Source organism: Schistocerca nitens, chromosome 8 (genome assembly GCF_023898315.1).
Source record: "Schistocerca nitens isolate TAMUIC-IGC-003100 chromosome 8, iqSchNite1.1, whole genome shotgun sequence".
NCBI classification, from domain to species: Eukaryota; Metazoa; Arthropoda; class Insecta; order Orthoptera; family Acrididae; genus Schistocerca; species Schistocerca nitens.
Genome location: NC_064621.1, coordinates 133924157 through 133942449, shown reverse-complemented (window position 1 = coordinate 133942449; position 18293 = coordinate 133924157). Strand labels below are relative to the sequence as shown.

At 45.1% G+C, this 18293-nt stretch overlaps 1 protein-coding gene across 4 annotated transcripts in view; it reads left to right on the top strand.

Moving 5' to 3' along the window:
- The window catches only part of LOC126198890 (semaphorin-2A-like), a 1278287-nt gene that overhangs the window by 974051 nt on the left and 285943 nt on the right, over window positions 1–18293 (top strand). For all 4 annotated transcript variants that reach the window (XM_049935505.1, XM_049935503.1, XM_049935504.1 and 1 more), the window contains one exon: window positions 17680–17767. In XM_049935505.1, the coding sequence (XP_049791462.1) occupies window positions 17680–17767 (88 nt within the window). The remainder of the gene's footprint in view (window positions 1–17679; window positions 17768–18293) is intronic.

Here is an 18293-nt window from a genome sequence, read left to right as displayed (position 1 = left end):
GCTTACACATCCTGTATCTAGATACTGTCGATACCATCTGCGAATGTTCCACCCATTCGGAGGATCAATTTGGTACGTCAACCTAAAACGTCTTTACACTGTAATCACGGAATTCCACTTCGCAAACTCGAGAACACAAAATAATTTTTGCTGCGGCGTAGCCATTTTCAACAAATGACGGTAACCGAGCAAAACAGAAGACAACTGACATCTAGCGAGCCGAGGCACAGCGATCGGTAGTTTGGACAAAATAATACTTTGTAATACATATATTCTTTTTGAAATACACTGTATATGAATCACTCTGTATATGTATCGCCATATATAAATCGAGGAAGGAAATAAAATTCGTGTATTTGTGTTTAAAGGTGGGCTTCTTACGAAAGAAGGTATTTTTATAGGGACCTTTTTATCACAGTCAAGTTCAATGATGTTTATTATGTCTGGGTCTTTTGCAACGATGGGTTGCACCATTACTGTTTTTAAATGGGTTCCAGTCTACATCCTAGTTGCTCCCATTTTGCTCAAGGAGCGAGCAAAATAGAGAAGGAAGCTGTACACCGCGTTCCAAAGCAGCCTCGTTTCGTTTCGCCACAACGCGAACGCGCATCCCGGCCAATACAGACACTTTGCCCCCGTCATCAGCCCTGCTGGAAATTACCAACTTCATCAGGCGCTACAACCGCGCCGTATAATCTGGGGCCGCCAATATTGCAAGCGAGCGTCGGAGGGCGATCGGAGCGCCATTAGCGGCGGTCGCCGGTACCACGCTGCCGTCCGGCCGCCCTTAATGGCGACCCTCGGTGCTAACGACGCCAGATGCTATCTCCCGGCGCGGCTCGCTGCCCGCCTGTGTTTTCAGGCATTTTCGCACCTGTTTGCCTCCGCCTCTGGCGTCCTCCCGTGAGTTTGGGGGCACTGACTCCTGAACGCCCTGCGTGCGCCCTGTGCAGCAGCATGCCGAATGACGACAGCCCCTCTGACGAAACACCACGTTCCAACACTTTCTGTACAATCCGTGGCTTTTGCCACGACCTGCCGAAGGTGACAGCTCCAACGATGAAAATAAGCTCAACGGACAAAACACTCATCCCGCACGGTAATTATGAGCGCTGTAGATGGTGTTTAACTGGTACGAAAACAGTCACGTGACCCTTCACCGGTGGTGTAAAACGGTGTGTGGTGGAGGATACTTGTGTGTCTATCTGATTACCCCTTCCCTGTTCCTTACGAGAATGGCACGTGGAAATGATGATTCTCGGTAAAACTGTGTAATAGCTCTAATTTCTCAAATTTTCTCATTGCATTAATTTCACGAAACGTCTGGGGGATGATATGTCCTTCTTAGACTTGTTTTATGTGGCCATTTCACTTAAAGTTGCTTCGGGTGGTTACTGCGAGATATTTTACTGTAGATACGGTTGCCAGCAGTTTGTCATGAATGGTGTAGTACAGTAGTGGATTTCTTCTCCTGTGCATACGCAGTACTTTACATTTATTTACGTCCTGGCTCAATTAACAGTCGCTACACCATTCATCAGTTCTCCACAGGTCCTTTTGCAATCGCTGTAGGATTCGGGCGTTGCTACCTTCTTGTAGGCAACCGTATCATCTGCCAATAGCCAAATCAAGCTTCCAACGTTTTGCTTGCACCTCTTGTTTTGCGTGGCGCTATCACAGCACAGGCCTACACTGATGTTTTAACCACTTTCTTGCTTCCCACTGTTGAAGAGCAATTCGGGGATGGCGACTGCATCTTTCAACACGATCGAGCACCTGTTCATAATGTACGGCCTGTGGCGGGATGGTTACACGACAATAACATACATGTAATGGACTGGCCTGCACAGAGTCATGACCTGAATCCTAAAGAACACCTTTGGGATGTTTTGGAACGCCGACTTCGTGCCAGGTCTCACCGACCGACATCGATACCTCTCCTCAGTGCAGCACTCCGTGAAGAATGGGCTGCCATTCCCCAAGAAACCTTCCAGCACCTGATTGAACGTATGCCTGCGAGAGTGGAAGTTGTCATCAAGGCTAAGGGGTGGGCAAACATATTGAATTCCAGCATTACCGATGGAGGGCGCCACGAACTTGTAAGTCATTTTGAGCCAGGTGTCCGCATACTTTTGATCACATAGTGTATATCTAAGAATCAAGGCAACATCTACATCTACGTCCATACTCCGCAAGCCACCTGCCGGTGTGTGGCGGAGGGTACTTTGAGTACCTCTATCGGTTCTCCCTTCTATTCCCGTCGCGTATTGTTCGTGGAAAGAAAGATTGTCGGTATGCCTCTGTGTGGGCTCTAATATCTCTGATTTTATCCTCATGGTCTCTTCGCGAGATATACGTAGGAGGGAGCAATATACTGCTTGACTCCTCGGTGAAGGTATGTTCTCGAAACTTCAACAAAAGCCCGTACCGAGCTACTGAGCGTCTCTCTTGCAGAGTCTTCCACTGGCGTTTATCTATCATCTCCGCAACGCTTTCGTGATTACTAAACGATCCTGTAACGACGCGCGCTGCTCTCCGTTGGATCTTCCCCATCTCTTCTATCAACCTATCAAGCAGTGGGCGAACAAGTATACTGTAACCTACTTCCTTTGTTTTCGAATTGCATTTCCTTAGGATTCTTCCAATGAATCTCAGTCTGGCATCTGCTTTACCGACGATTAATTTTATATGGTCATTCCATTTTAAATCACTCCTAATGCCTACTCCCAGATAATTTATGGAATTAACTGCTTCCAGTTGCTGACCTGTTAATTGTAGCTAAATGATAAAGGATCTTTCTTTCTGTGTATTCGCAGCACATTACACTCGTCTACATTGAGATTCAATTGCCATTTCCTGCACCATGCGTCAATTCGTTGCAGATCCTCCAGCATTTCAGTACAATTTTCCATTGTTACAACCTCTCGATATACTAGCATCATCCGCAAAAAGCCTCAGTGAACTTCTGGTGTTATCCACAAGGTCATTTAAGAGTATTGTGAATATCAACGGTCCTACGACACTCCCCTGCGGCACACCTGAAATCACTCTTACTTCGAAAGACTTCTCTCCATTGAGAATGACAGGATGCGTTCTGTATCTAGGAACTCTTCACTGCAATCACACAATTGGTCTGGTAGTCCACATGCTCTTACTTTGTTCATTAAACGACTGTGGGGAACTGTATCAAACGCCTTACGGAAGTCAAGAAACACAGCATCTACCTGGGAACCCGTGTCTATGGCCCTCTGAGTCTCGTGGACGAATAGCGCGAGCTGGGTTTCACACTATCGTCTTTTTCGAAACCCATGCTTATTCCTACAGAGTAGATTTCTAGTCTCCAGAAAAGTCACAATACTCGAACATAATACGTGTTCCAAAATTCTACAACTGATCGACGTTAAAGATATCGGTCTATAGTTCTGCACATCTATTCGACGTCCCTTCTTGAAAACGGGGATGACCTGTGTATCCTCGGGATACCTTACAAATAATTTTCATACAATTCATCAGCTGTACTGCTTCCAGCAGACTTGAGTGCGAGCGCCAGTGGAGTGTCGGAGCGATTATGATGGAACGATCGGCAAATGCCGACGTCGCGCCGCAGTGGGGAGAAATATCGGCAGGCCGGCTGGCTGGGCGGCAATAAGGCTTCCTGCTCAGTATTCCGCCGCCGCGCCTCGATATTCTCTGCGACCTCGTCGCGCCGCGCCGCAGGTCTGCACGTATGTAGCGTCGCTCCGGTAGGACGGCCAGAGCCTGAATAATGGACGGCGCGCCCCACTCGCCGGGGCAGCGAATCCGGCGGCTCTTGCTGCGCCCCTAGACGGGCTACTTCCGCTGTCAGAGCGTACTGTATGAAACGGACAAACTGCTCACTATATCACTATACTACTGGGCATGAAGTTGGCAACACCAAGAGTGACAGTAAAGAATAGAATTTTACTTCATCAATAAACACTTCCGGGCTAAGTTGCCGTGGTCGATCTGTAAAACTTCTTCTCCCTAACGTTTCGTTCTCAACTACGGAGAACATCTTCGGAGGTGAGCCAGTCGTTGACTCACCTCCGAAGATGTTCTCCGTAGTTGAGAACGAAACGTTAGGGAGAAGAAGTTTTACAGATCGACCACGGCAACTTAGCCCGGAAGTGTTTATTGATGCCGTGAAAGCCTACATGGAAGAATTTTACTTATTGGGCGTATGTAATAGGTAGGATGCATTAGTATATGGGGGTGTACCGCAAGCGAAATTTAGTCCACAGAGCTATGACCACTGGCAGCTACAGTGGTTACAAGAGGCCACTTTGCTTCATGTGTGTGCTAGACTTCGTTAATTGTAAAGGCTGGCAAGTAGTGGTAGTGGCGTCCCCTCTCTCAACATCTCGTTGCCACATGTTTTCCATGGGTGGAAGGCCTAGCTAGGGCAACAGTCGAACGTCCTCACTATCGAGGTAGTCAAGGCGACATAGGCAACATGTGGTGTTGGGTTGTCTCATTGAAACCTCCGAGTTAGGCCTCCGAGACCTCCGAGTTAGGGCACAACTACCAACCTTAACACATCGCAAATGAAGCTCAAGTCTGTGCAAACTGGAGGTGATGGTGTTCGTACCCAACTACATCCCAGTTCAGGTGTTCGGCACGTTCGACGATGACGAGTACAATATGGCAACGTTTGGTCTCATCGGAGCCCCAGAAGTGGTTACTTCCATCGTGCTGTAGTACTCAAAACTGTGACTCGCGAGGAACGCCGACGTGGTGCCATTCCCATGTCAAGTGTTGTCTCTGGAAGCACTGCTGTCGGAGCACTTTTCTCTGCTACGACGTCAATGGAAGCCGCTACAGTGGTATCGACGCTGACACTCTGTGCCGCACCCGGCAAAAAACTGGTGTAAATCGCTCTGAGCACTATCTGACTTAACAGGTGAGGTCATTAGTCCCCTAGAAAAAAATGGCTCTGAGCACTATGGGACTTAACATCTGTGGTCATCAGTCCCCTAGAACTTAGAACTACTTAAACCTAACTAACCTAAGGACAAAATTGTTGAGGCTTTCGTGGCCACTTGTTGACAAACTGCCTATTGGCGTCTGTCTCGGGTTCTTCGGCCGACGTTCATCTAATGATTTTTCTGACGTTTCGCCAGCACGAGTGGCTGGCATTGTCAAAGCTTCACCCTCCATTGCCGGTGTATCGGAAACCGACTCACACGAACCGATACCTGCACAAACTGTCAAACCACCACCCGAGCCAGAAAAGGGGCATGATTAGTACGCTCGTAACGAGAGCAGGACGAATATGTGAGCCGCAACACCTCAAACGAGAAATGCAACACCTGGAAACAGTCCTGAGGAGCAATGGGTACTCCACAAATTATATTAGAAGTGTAACTGAGCCAAACACTCGGCGAAGTAAGGAACCAGAAAAAGAAATGTCGGGTACGGCCTTTCTGCCATACATTCCCAGAGTGACGGACAGAATCGGCCGTATATTGCGCAAACATGGCGTAAAGACGATCTTCAAACCGACAAGGAAGATCAAAGAGTGTCTTAGATCGGCGAAGGAGAAAAGAGACCCACTTGCAATGTCGGGAATATACCGCATACCAAGCACATGCGGAAAAGTTTATGTCGGAATGATTGGACGATCCATTAACACCAGGATCAAGGATCATAAGCGACATTGCAGGTTGGGGCAGGTGGAGAAATCGGCCGTGGCAGAACACGCACTGAATGAGACCGACCACGTCATAAAATTCGCCGACACGGAAGTTCTGGCTGTAGAGAACCACTATCACACGCGCTTGTTCAGAGAAGCTGTAGAAATGCAAAAACACGCGAACAGTTTGAACAAGAAAGAGGAAAGCCTAAAGGTAAACGGATCCTGGCTTCCCGAACTGCATCGAACGACCGTCGCAGGTAGCAAGAGGAGAACCGCACCGGAAATGACCGCGGAGAAGCCCTCGGACGTTGGCGCGCCAGGTACATATAGTCTGCGCCCGCGAGCTCGGCTCCAGTTCACCACCGGCAATGCAGGGTGAAGCTTTGACAATGCCAGCCACTCGTGCTGGCGAAACGTCAGAAAAATCAATAGATGAACGTCGGCCGAAGAACCCGAGACAGAAGCCAATAGGCAGTTTGTAACCTAAGGACATCACACACATCCATGCCCGAGGCAGGATTCGAACCTGCGACCGTAGCAGCAGTGCGGTTCCGGACTGAAGCGCCTAGAAAGCACGGCCACAGCGGCCGACCCGCACCCGACACCGGTCGTCCTTAAGTGTCCATGGTTATTCGTATTGTTGCAAACAAACCTATTTGCTGAGTAACATTACGTGACATGGCTGTAAGACGCTGCACAATCAAGCGAACAATGTATCCTCCTGGGCTGTAGTCGCATGGGACCATAGGGATCCCGCATGACGTTGAGTATGCGACCCCTGAATGCATCGATTCCATATTCCCATGACAGTCGTGATATTCCACCTGACAGGAGTTGTAATATCTTTTTTTTTTTTTCTTGTGGCTTTTAAAAATCAGAAACGGAGAGTGTACGACAGTAATGCTCGGGTTGCATACTTCACAAATGAAGGCGCCGCTGTAACGCTGCTAACGAGCTTTCTTCGTACCCGCTGTATGACGAGTCAGAGAACTGTGTTGCAGCAGTCGCTTCATACTCGTCGACTCGTTCACTCTGAATGAAGCGCGCAGGAGTGTAGGGCTGGTCGTGACTTATTGCTGCTAAGGAAGCTGGGTACACAATCTTGCTGCTGTAAAGTAGCGCTAACAAAACGAAATGACGGATTGTCGATATCAGATGGCCTTCAAAGAAGCTGTTTCTTCTGATACCGTAGGGGGTGTAAGACGAAAATTAATTGATACAAAGTACACAACTGCAAATGTGTTCCGCTAAAGGAGGAGTGATATCTGGAATACGTTTCATGATATGGTCCACGCTTAAGATTAAAAAAAACATATAAATTTCGTCAAAAGAAAACAAAATGGCTTTAGTTTTGTTTATTCTATTACCACCATGAGAAAACAAATGTGCTACTTCAAACGAAAGCTAGGCGCAGAGCAACGCCATTGTTATATTTCTGCGACAACAAGCGCGCTATTTCTGTATTCATTTGGTGATGACAACTTGTGTTTATGGTCTAACAGAGGGTTGTGCAGCTTATCGTTCATTTCTGTAATTTATTTTAATAATTAATCACCATTTAGAGAATGCAGCTCATCTTCACGTCATATTTTCTGGTATTGTCGTTACAGACTCGGTACGGCCTCGAAAGTGTGCATCTGTCAAAGTAATTGTTCGACATTCTCTGAATAGACATTAAATACTGAAAAAGATTACAGCAGTCATCGGAAAAGTATTACCTGTATAAATGTGCGTATAAGCACAACAATTTTCACTGCTAATCAGTCAGTCATTACATTGGTATATAACTTGCTTATGTCATTTAGGCAGGTCGGACATGGTGTGACATTTTAACTAGCACTTCAGAATGTTTAAAAAGCCGAAATCATGATTGTGTGAAGTAAATGAATAGTAATTTACAGTTTAATGGCGGAAATTACTTCCAAAACTGTTGCGTAGCTACATCTACATAGATACTCCGCAAGCAACTACTTGACCGCTTGTCATTTCCCCTCGTATTCACTCGCAAAGAGCGAGGGAAAAATGACCGTCTGTACGCCTCCGTATGGGCCCTAATTTCTCGTATCTTATCTTCGTGGTCCTTACGCGCCACGTACATTGGCGGTGGTAGAATCGTTCGGCAGTCGGCTTCAGATAACGGTTCTCCAAATTTTCTCAATAGTGTTTCTCGAAAAGAAAGTCGCCTTCCATTCGAGGTTTCCCATTTGAGTTCCAGTAGCCTTTCCGTAACACTTATTTGTTTTTCGAACCAACCGGTAACAAATCTAGCAGCCCTCCTCTGAAATGCTTCGATGTCTCCCTTCAATCCGACCTGGTACGGATCCCAAACACTCCAGCAGTACTCAAGAATGGCTTACCCCAGCGTCCTATATGCGGTCTGCTATACAAGTGACTCACTCGTTTAACATCCTGTATCAAAACATCCGCTCGCTACTCATCAGCAAACGTCTTTTAATGCATATCCTGTCCCAACACAACATCCATAGCTTCGTCCTCAATGGAACATTCCTCCAACCCTCTCACCCCATCGAAACCCCTCCCTGCATCCTCCAACATACAGACAGTCCCTTTCCACTGGCCAGAAGTGGAGTAGCACGTGGCTACTTCAATAACACCGCTGTTTGCCCACCCTCGTACCATACTCCCACCAAACACCTAATGCTTACAGCCTTCTTAAAACTCTTACCGTTATCTAAAATATGGCTCTGAGCACTATGGAGAAAGAAAACTGGCATTCTACGGATCGGAGCGTGGAATGTCAGATCCCTTAATCGGGCAGGTAGGTTAGAAAATTTAAAAAGGGAAATAGATAGGTTAAAGTTAGATATAGTGGGAATTAGTGAAGTTCGGTGGCAGGAGGAACAAGACTTTTGGTCAGGTGATTACAGAGTTATAAATACAAAATCAAATAGGGGTAATGCAGGAGTAGGTTTAATAATGAATAAAAAAATATGAGTGCGGGTTAGCTACTACAAACAGCATAGTGAACGCATTATTGTGGCCAAGATAGACACAAAGCCCATGCCTACTACAGTAGTACAAGTTTATATGCCAACTAGCTCTGCAGATGATGAAGAAATTGATGAAATGTATGATGAGATAAAAGAAATTATTCAGGTAGTGAAGGGAGACAAAAATTTAATAGTCATGGGTGACTGGAATTCGTCAGTAGGAAAAGGGAGAGAAGGAAACATAGTAGGTGAATATGGATTGGGGGGAAGAAATGGAAGAGGAAGCCGCCTTGTAGAATTTTGCACAGAGCATAACTTAATCATAGCTAACACTTGGTTCAAGAATCATAAAAGAAGGTTGTATACCTGGAAGAACCCTGGAGATACTAAAAGGTATCAGATAGATTATATAATGGTAAGAGAGAGATTTAGGAACCAGGTTTTAAATTGTTAGACATTTCCAGGGGCAGATGTGGATTCTGACCACAATCTATTGGTTATGAACTGCAGATTGAAACTGAAGAAACTGCAAAAAGGTGGGAATTTAAGGAGATGGGGCCTGGATAATCTGAAAGAACCAGAGGTTGTAGAGAGTTTCAGGGAGAGCATAAGGGAACAATTGACAGGAATGGGGGAAAGAAATGCAGTAGAAGAAGAATGGGTAGCTCTGAGGGATGAAGTAGTGAAGGCAACAGAGGATCAAGTAGGTAAAAGGGCTAATAGAAATCCTTGGGTAACAGAAGAAATATTGAATTGATGAAAGGAGAAAATATAAAAATGCAGTAAATGAAGCAGGCAAAAAGGAATACAAACGTCTCAAAAATGAGATCGACAGGAAGTGCAAAATGGCTAAGCAGGGATGGCTAGAGGACAAATGTAAGGATGTAGAGGCTTGTCCCACTAGGGGTAAGATAGATACTGCCTACGGGAAAATTAAAGAGACCTTTGGAGAGAAGAGAACCACTTGTATGAATATCAAGAGCTCAGATGGCAACCCAGTTCTAAGCAAAGAAGGGAAGGCAGAAAGGTGGAAGGAGTATATAGAGGGTTTATACAAGGGCGATGTACTTGAGGTCAATATTATGGAAATGGAAGAGGATGTAGATGAAGATGAAATGGGAGATAAGATACTGCGTGAAGAGTTTGACAGAGCACTGAAAGACCTGAGTCGAAACAAGGCCCCGGGAGTAGACAACATTCCATTAGAACTACTGATGGCCTTGGGAGAGCCAGTCATGACAAAACTCTACCATCTGGTGAGCAAGATGTATGAGACAGGCGAAATACCCACAGACTTCAAGAAGAATATAATAATTCCAATCCCAAAGAAAGCAGGTGTTGACAGATGTGAAAATTACCGAACTATCAGTTTAATAAGTCACAGCTGCAAAATACTAACACGAATTCTTTACAGACGAATGGAAAACCTGGTAGAAGCGGACCTCGGGGAAGATCAGTTTGGATTCCGTAGAAATGTTGGAACACATGAGGCAATACTAACATTACGACTTATCTTAGAAGAAAGATTAAGAAAAGGCAAACCTACGTTTCTAACATTTGTAGACTTAGAGAAAGCTTTTGACAACGTTAACTGGAATACCCTCTTTCAAATTCTGAAGGTGGCAGGGGTAAAATACAAGGAGCGAAAGGCTATTTACAATTTGTACAGAAACCAGATGGCAGTTATAAGAGTCGAGGGGCATGAAAGGGAAGCAGTGGTTGGGAAAGGAGTGAGACAGGGTTGTAGCCTCTCCCCGATGTTATTCAATCTGTATATTGAGCAAGCAGTAAAGGAAACAAAAGAAAAATTCGGAGTAGGTATTAAAATTCATGGAGAAGAAGTAAAAACTTTGAGGTTCGCCGATGACATTGTAATTCTGTCAGAGACAGCAAAGGACTTGGAAGAGCAGTTGAACGGAATGGACAGTGTCTTGAAAGGAAGATATAAGATGAACATGAACAAAAGCAAAACGAGGATAATGGAATGTAGTCAAATTAAATCTGGTGATGCTGAGGGGATTAGATTAGGAAATGAGACACTTGAAATAGTAAAGGAGTTTTGCTATTTAGGGAGCAAAATAACTGATGATGGTCGAAGTAGAGAGGATATAAAATGTAGACTGGCAATGGCAAGGAAATCGTTTCTGAAGAAGAGAAATTTGTTAACATTGAGTATAGATTTAAGTGTCAGGAAGTCGTTTCTGAAAGTATTTGTATGGAGTGTAGCCATGTATGGAAGTGAAACATGGACGATAAATAGTTTGGACAAGAAGAGAATAGAAGCTTTCGAAATGTGGTGCTACAGAAGAATGCTGAAGATAAGGTGGGTAGATCACGTAACTAACGAGGAGGTATTGAATAGGATTGGGGAGAAGAGAAGTTTGTGGCACAACTTGACTAGAAGAAGGGATCGGTTGGTAGGACATGTTTTGAGACATGAAGGGATCACAAATTTAGCATTGGAGGGCAGCGTGGAGGGTAGAAATCGTAGAGGGAGACCAAGAGATGAATACACTAAGCAGATTCAGAAGGATGCAGGTTGCAGTGGGTACTGGGAGATGAAGAAGCTTGCACAGGATAGAGTAGCATGGAGAGCTGCATCAAACCAGTCTCAGGACTGAAGACCACAACAACAACAACAACAAAATGGCTCTGAGCACTATGGGACTTAACATCTTAGGTCATCAGTCCCCTAGAACTTAGAACTACTTAAACCTAACTAACCTAAGGACATCACACACATCCATGCCCGAGGCAGGATTCGAACCTGCGACCGTAGCAGTCCCGCGGTTCCGGACTGAAGTGCCTAGAACCGCACGGCCACCGCGGCCGGCCAACAACAACAACTATGGGACTTAACATCCATGGTCATCAGTCCCCTAGAACTTAGAACTACTTAAACCTAACTAACCTAAGGACATCACACAACACCCAGCCATCACGAGGCACAGAAAATCCCTGACCCCGCCGGGAATCGAACCCGGGAACCCGGGCGTGGGAAGCGAGAACGCTACCGCACGACCTCGAGATGCGGGCTTTACCGTTATCTGTGCCACCATTTACATCAAACTTAAATCATCCAATTCCCTGTCACTTGCTCACCCACACCGACTGTCCTTTTCCACGAATATTATTGCCACTGACCTAAACATATATAGCAGCTCAGGGCGTTTCACAATGTTTTGACGGTTTCAGATTTGTATAACGCGCACTGAAAGCGAGATACAGCGACGGTATCCATTCATCGCGATTCGGCATGGTCTTCATTACCACCAAAATGAGCCTGTGTCGAATGGCCGCCTGGTCCGCCTGATTTAACCGCGCTAGACTCTTACCTATAGAGTCATTTGAAGGAGGGAGTGTACAACGACTGGCCGAGAACCTTGCCGCACTAAGATGGTCGAATCCACGATCAAACTTCGACAATTCTTTCAGCACTTACGAAAGACGTGTTCAAAAATTGGGTTAAACGCTTCAACTATTGTGTAGCCGCGAATTGTCGCTATGTGTCCAGTGTAGTATTCCATAAGCAAACTTGAAACTCGATTAAATGTTCGATTTTACTTCGGTATTAGTTTGTGTGTTATTAAAATTTGAAATGGTCAAAGCATTGTGAAACGACCTGATAATGTAAAGCTGTCACCAACTTGAAACTTGATTTTATTTATTTGTGGTAAGTTCCTACGGGACCAAACTGCTAAGGTCATCGGTCCTTAGGCTTACACATTATTTAATCTAACTCAAACTAATTTACGCTAAGGACAACACACACAACCGGGCGGGATTAGCCGAGCGGTCTAAGGCGCTGCAGTCATGGACTGTACGGCTGGTCCCGGCGGAGGTTCGAATCCTCCCTTGAGCATGGGTGTGTGTGTGTTTGTCCTTAGTATAATTTAGTTGAAGTACTGTGTTAGCTTAGGGCTGATGACCTTAGCAGTTAAGTCCCATAAGAATTCACACACATTTGAACATTTTTTAACAACACACACACCCATGCCCAAGGGAGGACTCAAAGCTCCGACGGGGGAGGGAGGGGGGCGGGGGGCGGCGGCGGAGCCTCGCGTACCGTGGCAAGGCGCCAAAGACCGTGCAGCTACCCCACGCGGCCGTAGGCTGATTTCAGTACCACAGTTATTTAATGGGCGCTTACTTATTGCAAGTAGTAGGCCGTTGCATACCTTGAAACTGTAGTTTTAATAGAGGCTCCGAACAGCGGTGTATCGCCGCACTTTCTGCATAAAATACACTGTCAGAGATGAAAGAAATGATAAGTGGCAAAAGTCCTAAAACTAACCAGGAATCGAATCCGAGACGTTAGGACCTATAATTCGGTACATTACCACTGCGCCACTGTGTTACACTTTCTAGAATAATCGTAGGGTGTTACAGAATACTAAATCGCTCTGTTTCAGGAAATAACATAGTTGCTTCTGTACCTCAGTAGACAAAATTGCTAAAAACACTTTTCATATTGCAAAACATTGATATTTTCCTGTACTATTCTTGTCATATATCGGAAACATCAAAGATGGTCAGTACTCTGCGAACATCTCTATACGCTGCACCTAAACTGCTAGCTATGCCCTCGTTCGATTTTCCCAGTGTTTTATAAAGCATGTTCTTCAGTTGTCTCCAGAGGTTACCTAGGAGAATTCAATGAGATGCTTGTAGGTTATCCGAAGAGGTTTGTAAAAAAAAAATTGTTCAAATGGCTCTGAGCACTATGGGACTTAACTTCTGAGGTCATCAGCCCCCTAGAACTTAGAACTACTTAAACCTAACTAACCTAAGGACATCACACACATCCTTACCCGAGGGAGGATCGAACCTGTGACCGTAGCGGTCGCGCGGTTCCAGGCTGAAGCGTCTAGAGACGCTCGGCCACACCGGCCGGCAGAGGTTTGTCCCCTTAGTTTTAGGAGTCAAAGTGTCTCTGAATGTGGCGTTTGGAAATGGTTTCTGACTTCAGTTTAGATTTTAAATCACGCTTGAAATTACCTCGAAACTTTCGGTTTCACTTTGAAACACTGTTCAGTGACGCAGCGAGTTTGATATAAAAGCAACTCACAACCAGTAAAGAATCGAGAAACGCCACGTCAAGCCGACCGGCTGTATCAGCGCAACTGCCGCATGGCTGCTGCGGAACAGATTCCGAGAGCGGCGCGCGGCGGTTTCCGAGCGACGGTGCCCAGCCGGCGGGAGCCAATACTGCGGTACAGAAGCGGCGCTTTTATTATTCAAGCCGCGGCGCGGGGAGTATCTCTGCCGCGTCACCGACACCCCCAGGCGGAACGGATCTGCTCTCCTCCCGCGCCCCCCGTCCCAGCCCCAGCCTTTGCCGCCGGCCCAGGCGGAATACGGTGTCGAGCGAATTCGCCGCAAGAGCGGGCGGGCGAGCGAGTCGAGGTCGCCGATCCGTTCGGCAGGCGTCGAAGGCAAGCCATGCGGCAGGCGGCAGCGAATTTCTCCGACCCGCCGCTGCTGCCATCGCCTCGCTCGCTGCATATTGCGTGCCAGACGCGGCAAAATTGTTAGCAGAAACCGGAAAACGAGTCGGCTGAGCGGCGGGCGACAGGAGGCGAGATCTGCTCTGGCGCCGCGTATCGGATATCGGGAAACGATAATCCCTCGCAGGGGCTCTTTACCTTTATCTTCTCCCCCTCTCGCAATTTTCGTCGCGGCACGCGTTTCGCGCGCCACTATTTTGTATCGCGCCCACTGCACCAGAATCGCGTTCTGAGCCTGCACCACTGTTGGTACTATAACGTTCATGTAGTCCATCCGGCAGTCGCCGAGAACTGCCGGTAGTTCTGGAGAACCTCAGTGCGTCCATTTCAGTACAGCTGGATCCCAAATCAGCCGACAGTGCCGTAGATCGCTTTTCCCGTCACTGTGTCATTCTCACAGCGAGCGTACCAGCAGTACCTGTGTGTAGAATGAACAATTGCAGCACACGATAAAATATCGAGATAAGTTACAGATTAATTACATTATTACAGCAAAACACTATTATTATTTTAGTTTAAAAAGTTTCATATGGTTCAGATGACCCTGAGCTCTATGGGAGTTAACTTCTGAGGTCATCAGTCCCCTAGAACTTAGAACTACTTAAACCTAACTAACCTAAGGAAATCACACACATCCATGGCCGAGGCAGAATTCGAACTTGCGACCGTAGCGGTCGCGCGGTTCCAGACTCTAGCGCCTAGAACCGCTCGGCCACTAAGGTCGGCCTACAAAGTTTCAGTCTAGTTTTAGTTTAATTAAACAGGCGCTACTGCCGATCCGACCTTAATGTTGCTGACATGTGTGGATAACAATAAACAGTACCTTTAATAATACCTATCCCTCGCAGGCAGCAGTGCATATCAGTAGTGTGCGATGCAAAATATGATTTTTTATTTTTACAAATGCTTTAACAAAGAACTTGGTTATCAACGATGGGTGATCCATTGTGCACTAAAAATAAATAACAGCGGACTATGAATTACCTTAGAGTTATTCAAAATCATTCATCCTCGTTTAGTAAGTGTAAGACTCGATTCTTGAGTCAGCAGTCTAACGAATAACATGTATAGATTAATATGCATACTCCTCGTTAGCACATCCGGACAAGACCACGAACATGGGAACAGTGATAACATCGAATCGTGTAAAACAGTCACTGGGAGGCAGATTCACACTAGCGATTTAATATCACCTTTGACAAGGATTATAGTTATTAAAGCACAGATAAATTAATGAAGCAAAAATTACCCAAAACATACGTCGAAATAATGATGGCTACTACACAGTATGTGCCATTCCTACCATTTCATGCCCTCTGCGTAAGGCTGAGATTAGATGAGATAGGCAAAAATCTCATTAAACTTATCTGTTGCAGCAAGCAGCCTTCTGAAGTAAATAGATGGGTATTTTAGTGTATTGCACAGAGTATCACTTTTTGCTATCATTCAGCGAGTGGTATATAAGTTTTGCTCTTTATGCTGACATCTGTCAGCAATATTTTATTCTTCTTCGAAAATTAATTATAACCTATACCTAATTAGTGTTTTAAGCAAACAGTGAGGCAGTGTGTGCTATTAATGGGTGCAGGAGCACAGTCGGTAAGCATTTCTCATTATGGTACTTAACAGAATAATTTCTGAGCTCCTCACAAACAATAAGTCAAAGCAACCAACCCTATGAATGATATTAAACGTAATTAAAGGCCTGTTTTCACTTAGTTGAAACGTATGGATAATTTTCCTAATTTGACGCACTTCAAGTTCAGCGGAAAGAAATAAGATAAAAGGCTGAAACATTTTATTTTTGTAGTTATGAAGCGAACTTTGACCGTAAGCTGTTAATTTCCTTCACTGAAAGAATTTCACTGAGGTATTACATTTCACACAGGATGTCACTGGAGTAATGATCAATATTCCGGGATATGATAGGAACTATCGTCCGAAGCAAAGAAGTCTAGTAAAAATGGACTCTAAAATGCATACTTTAAGAGCTATTAACACTACTTCATTTTCGATATAGTGAAACAAATCTCTTTTAGCGCAATATCTTTGCTTTCCATATTTTGAGACGTGGTAATTTGGACCAAAACATGCGACATGCGCTCTAAAACGCGAACCTTAAGACTTATGAGGACTTATCCATCTCCTCTACAGCGAAGCGCATCTCTTCTACTCAACAAGTGCTCATAGCTCTTAAGGTATGCATTTTCGAACCCACGTATACTAGACTTTTTTTCTTTCGAACGATCTGAATTTTGACCTTTCCTCCCGGGAAACTCTGTATATCGTGTCAAAAGTGGCTAAAATCTTGCGCAATGAATTTCTTTTGACGTCGAGTCAATGGTATCGATGCTACAATAAGATCAAAATGGAGAACAGCGTCGTCGGAGAGCAAATACATTCATATGCCGATGTATACCCCTCTACCAGCTGGATGCGAAATGACTATTCCTCTATGATGGCAGCCACTTCAAGCACTGTTTGCTACCATACCCTTATTCATTTGATGATGATGTTTTCGTCTGCCGAAGAACAAGATTTTTTTCAGCAGTTCTCAAACCGTATTGTCGAGTTCCATAATGCAACATTGAGTGTTGAACTTTCTTCTGCTACTAGTATGAAACAGCGTGGCATGATGTTAATTCTGAGAAAATAAAATTCATGAGTTATACTTGGACAACTGCGTTATAAATATGATTTATTTAGGTAGACTGTAATTTGTGTCTGATGTAGTAAGATTATTAAGCTTATTTTTTGTGCGTTCCGTTTTTTACCCCTGAGGAGGGTAGAGCAGGTCCCAGAATGTATTTTCGCTCTGTAGTGGAGTGTTAACTTACGTGAAATTTCCCGGCAGACTGAAACTGAATGTCCGACCAGAACTGGAACCTGTGACCTTTGTCATCCATGGGCGAGCTTTCTAATGTCTGAGCTACCCATGCACGACTCATGACCCGCCCCCACAGATTTACTCCCGTAGGAGTCACGTACTGGCTGAAGTAAAGTTGAGAGGGCGAGTCGTGAGTTGTGTTTGGATAGTTCAGTCGGTAGAGCACTTGCCTGCAGGAGGCAAAGATCACAGTTTATAGTCCCGGTCCGGCACGCAGCTTTAAGGTGGCAGAAAGTTACGGTCGAACAGATTGTTTGGAAACCGACCAATAGTAAAACTCGCTTCTTTTCAATCTGATACCAGGCTACTTGCTAGTTGGGCAGAGGCGTACCAATAGGGATCACTGGTAGGGGATTACCTGTTGAGACATTTGCCTTTTAGCGATGAGGAACCTAAGAAAACCTTCTTTGGAACCAGCTGACTGGAACTACTTCTAATTAGTTTCTGCGACAGTACTTTCCATGTTCCCAGACAAAAGAGAAAAAAAGCGTCCGTGTAAAAGGACTTTGAAGTTATGGCCTGCATGGCGCAAATAGTGTGCAGGGAGGACAGAAACAAAACGGAAAACGCCGCTGAGGTAGCCCTTGATGCAATTTCTCGTACTAATTTTTAGCAAAGTAATTTGACTTCAGTGCCATCATCCAAATAATGAAGAAGGTTATATCTGTTCTGTTCCAGGACACCTATCGGAGTTTTCCTGCGGGAAGCTGTACTACAGGACATTCATGCTCGACTCGAAGAGGGATTCTCTATACGTTGGCGCAATGTGAGTACACATCGTAACTGTGTGAATAGCACAGGTTACGCATGATGCATTTATCTTTTCGTTCATTACTTCCTTTTATAATTACTAGTTAAAATGCTGTTTGCCAGCCTGTTCGTAACATATTCCAGAATGTGTCTGCCACTCTATGTTTACAGTGGACTGATATTCTATAAGCCAACGTTTTCGTGCGTACTTTAAGGAAGGGGTGAATTCTTAGATGGCACATTCACTAAGCTTACGGACGGTTATTCCAGCCATTTACCACCACTGACAAAACGGAGGGGTAGTTAAAGTTTAACTTGCTATACACGAGGATACCGTTCTATACATAGCACAATTTCAGGTGGCGGATCGATGGGAAAGGAACTCGGTTATGTCAATTTCAAAGGTTCCAATCCGACAGTTACCTTAACAGACGCAGATAACCACGGAAAATAAACTCTTAATGGCCAATAGAGGGTTCGAAACCCTCTCCTCCACAATGGGAATCCGATTTTATGAAGTTATAGTATAGTTTTTAAAATGA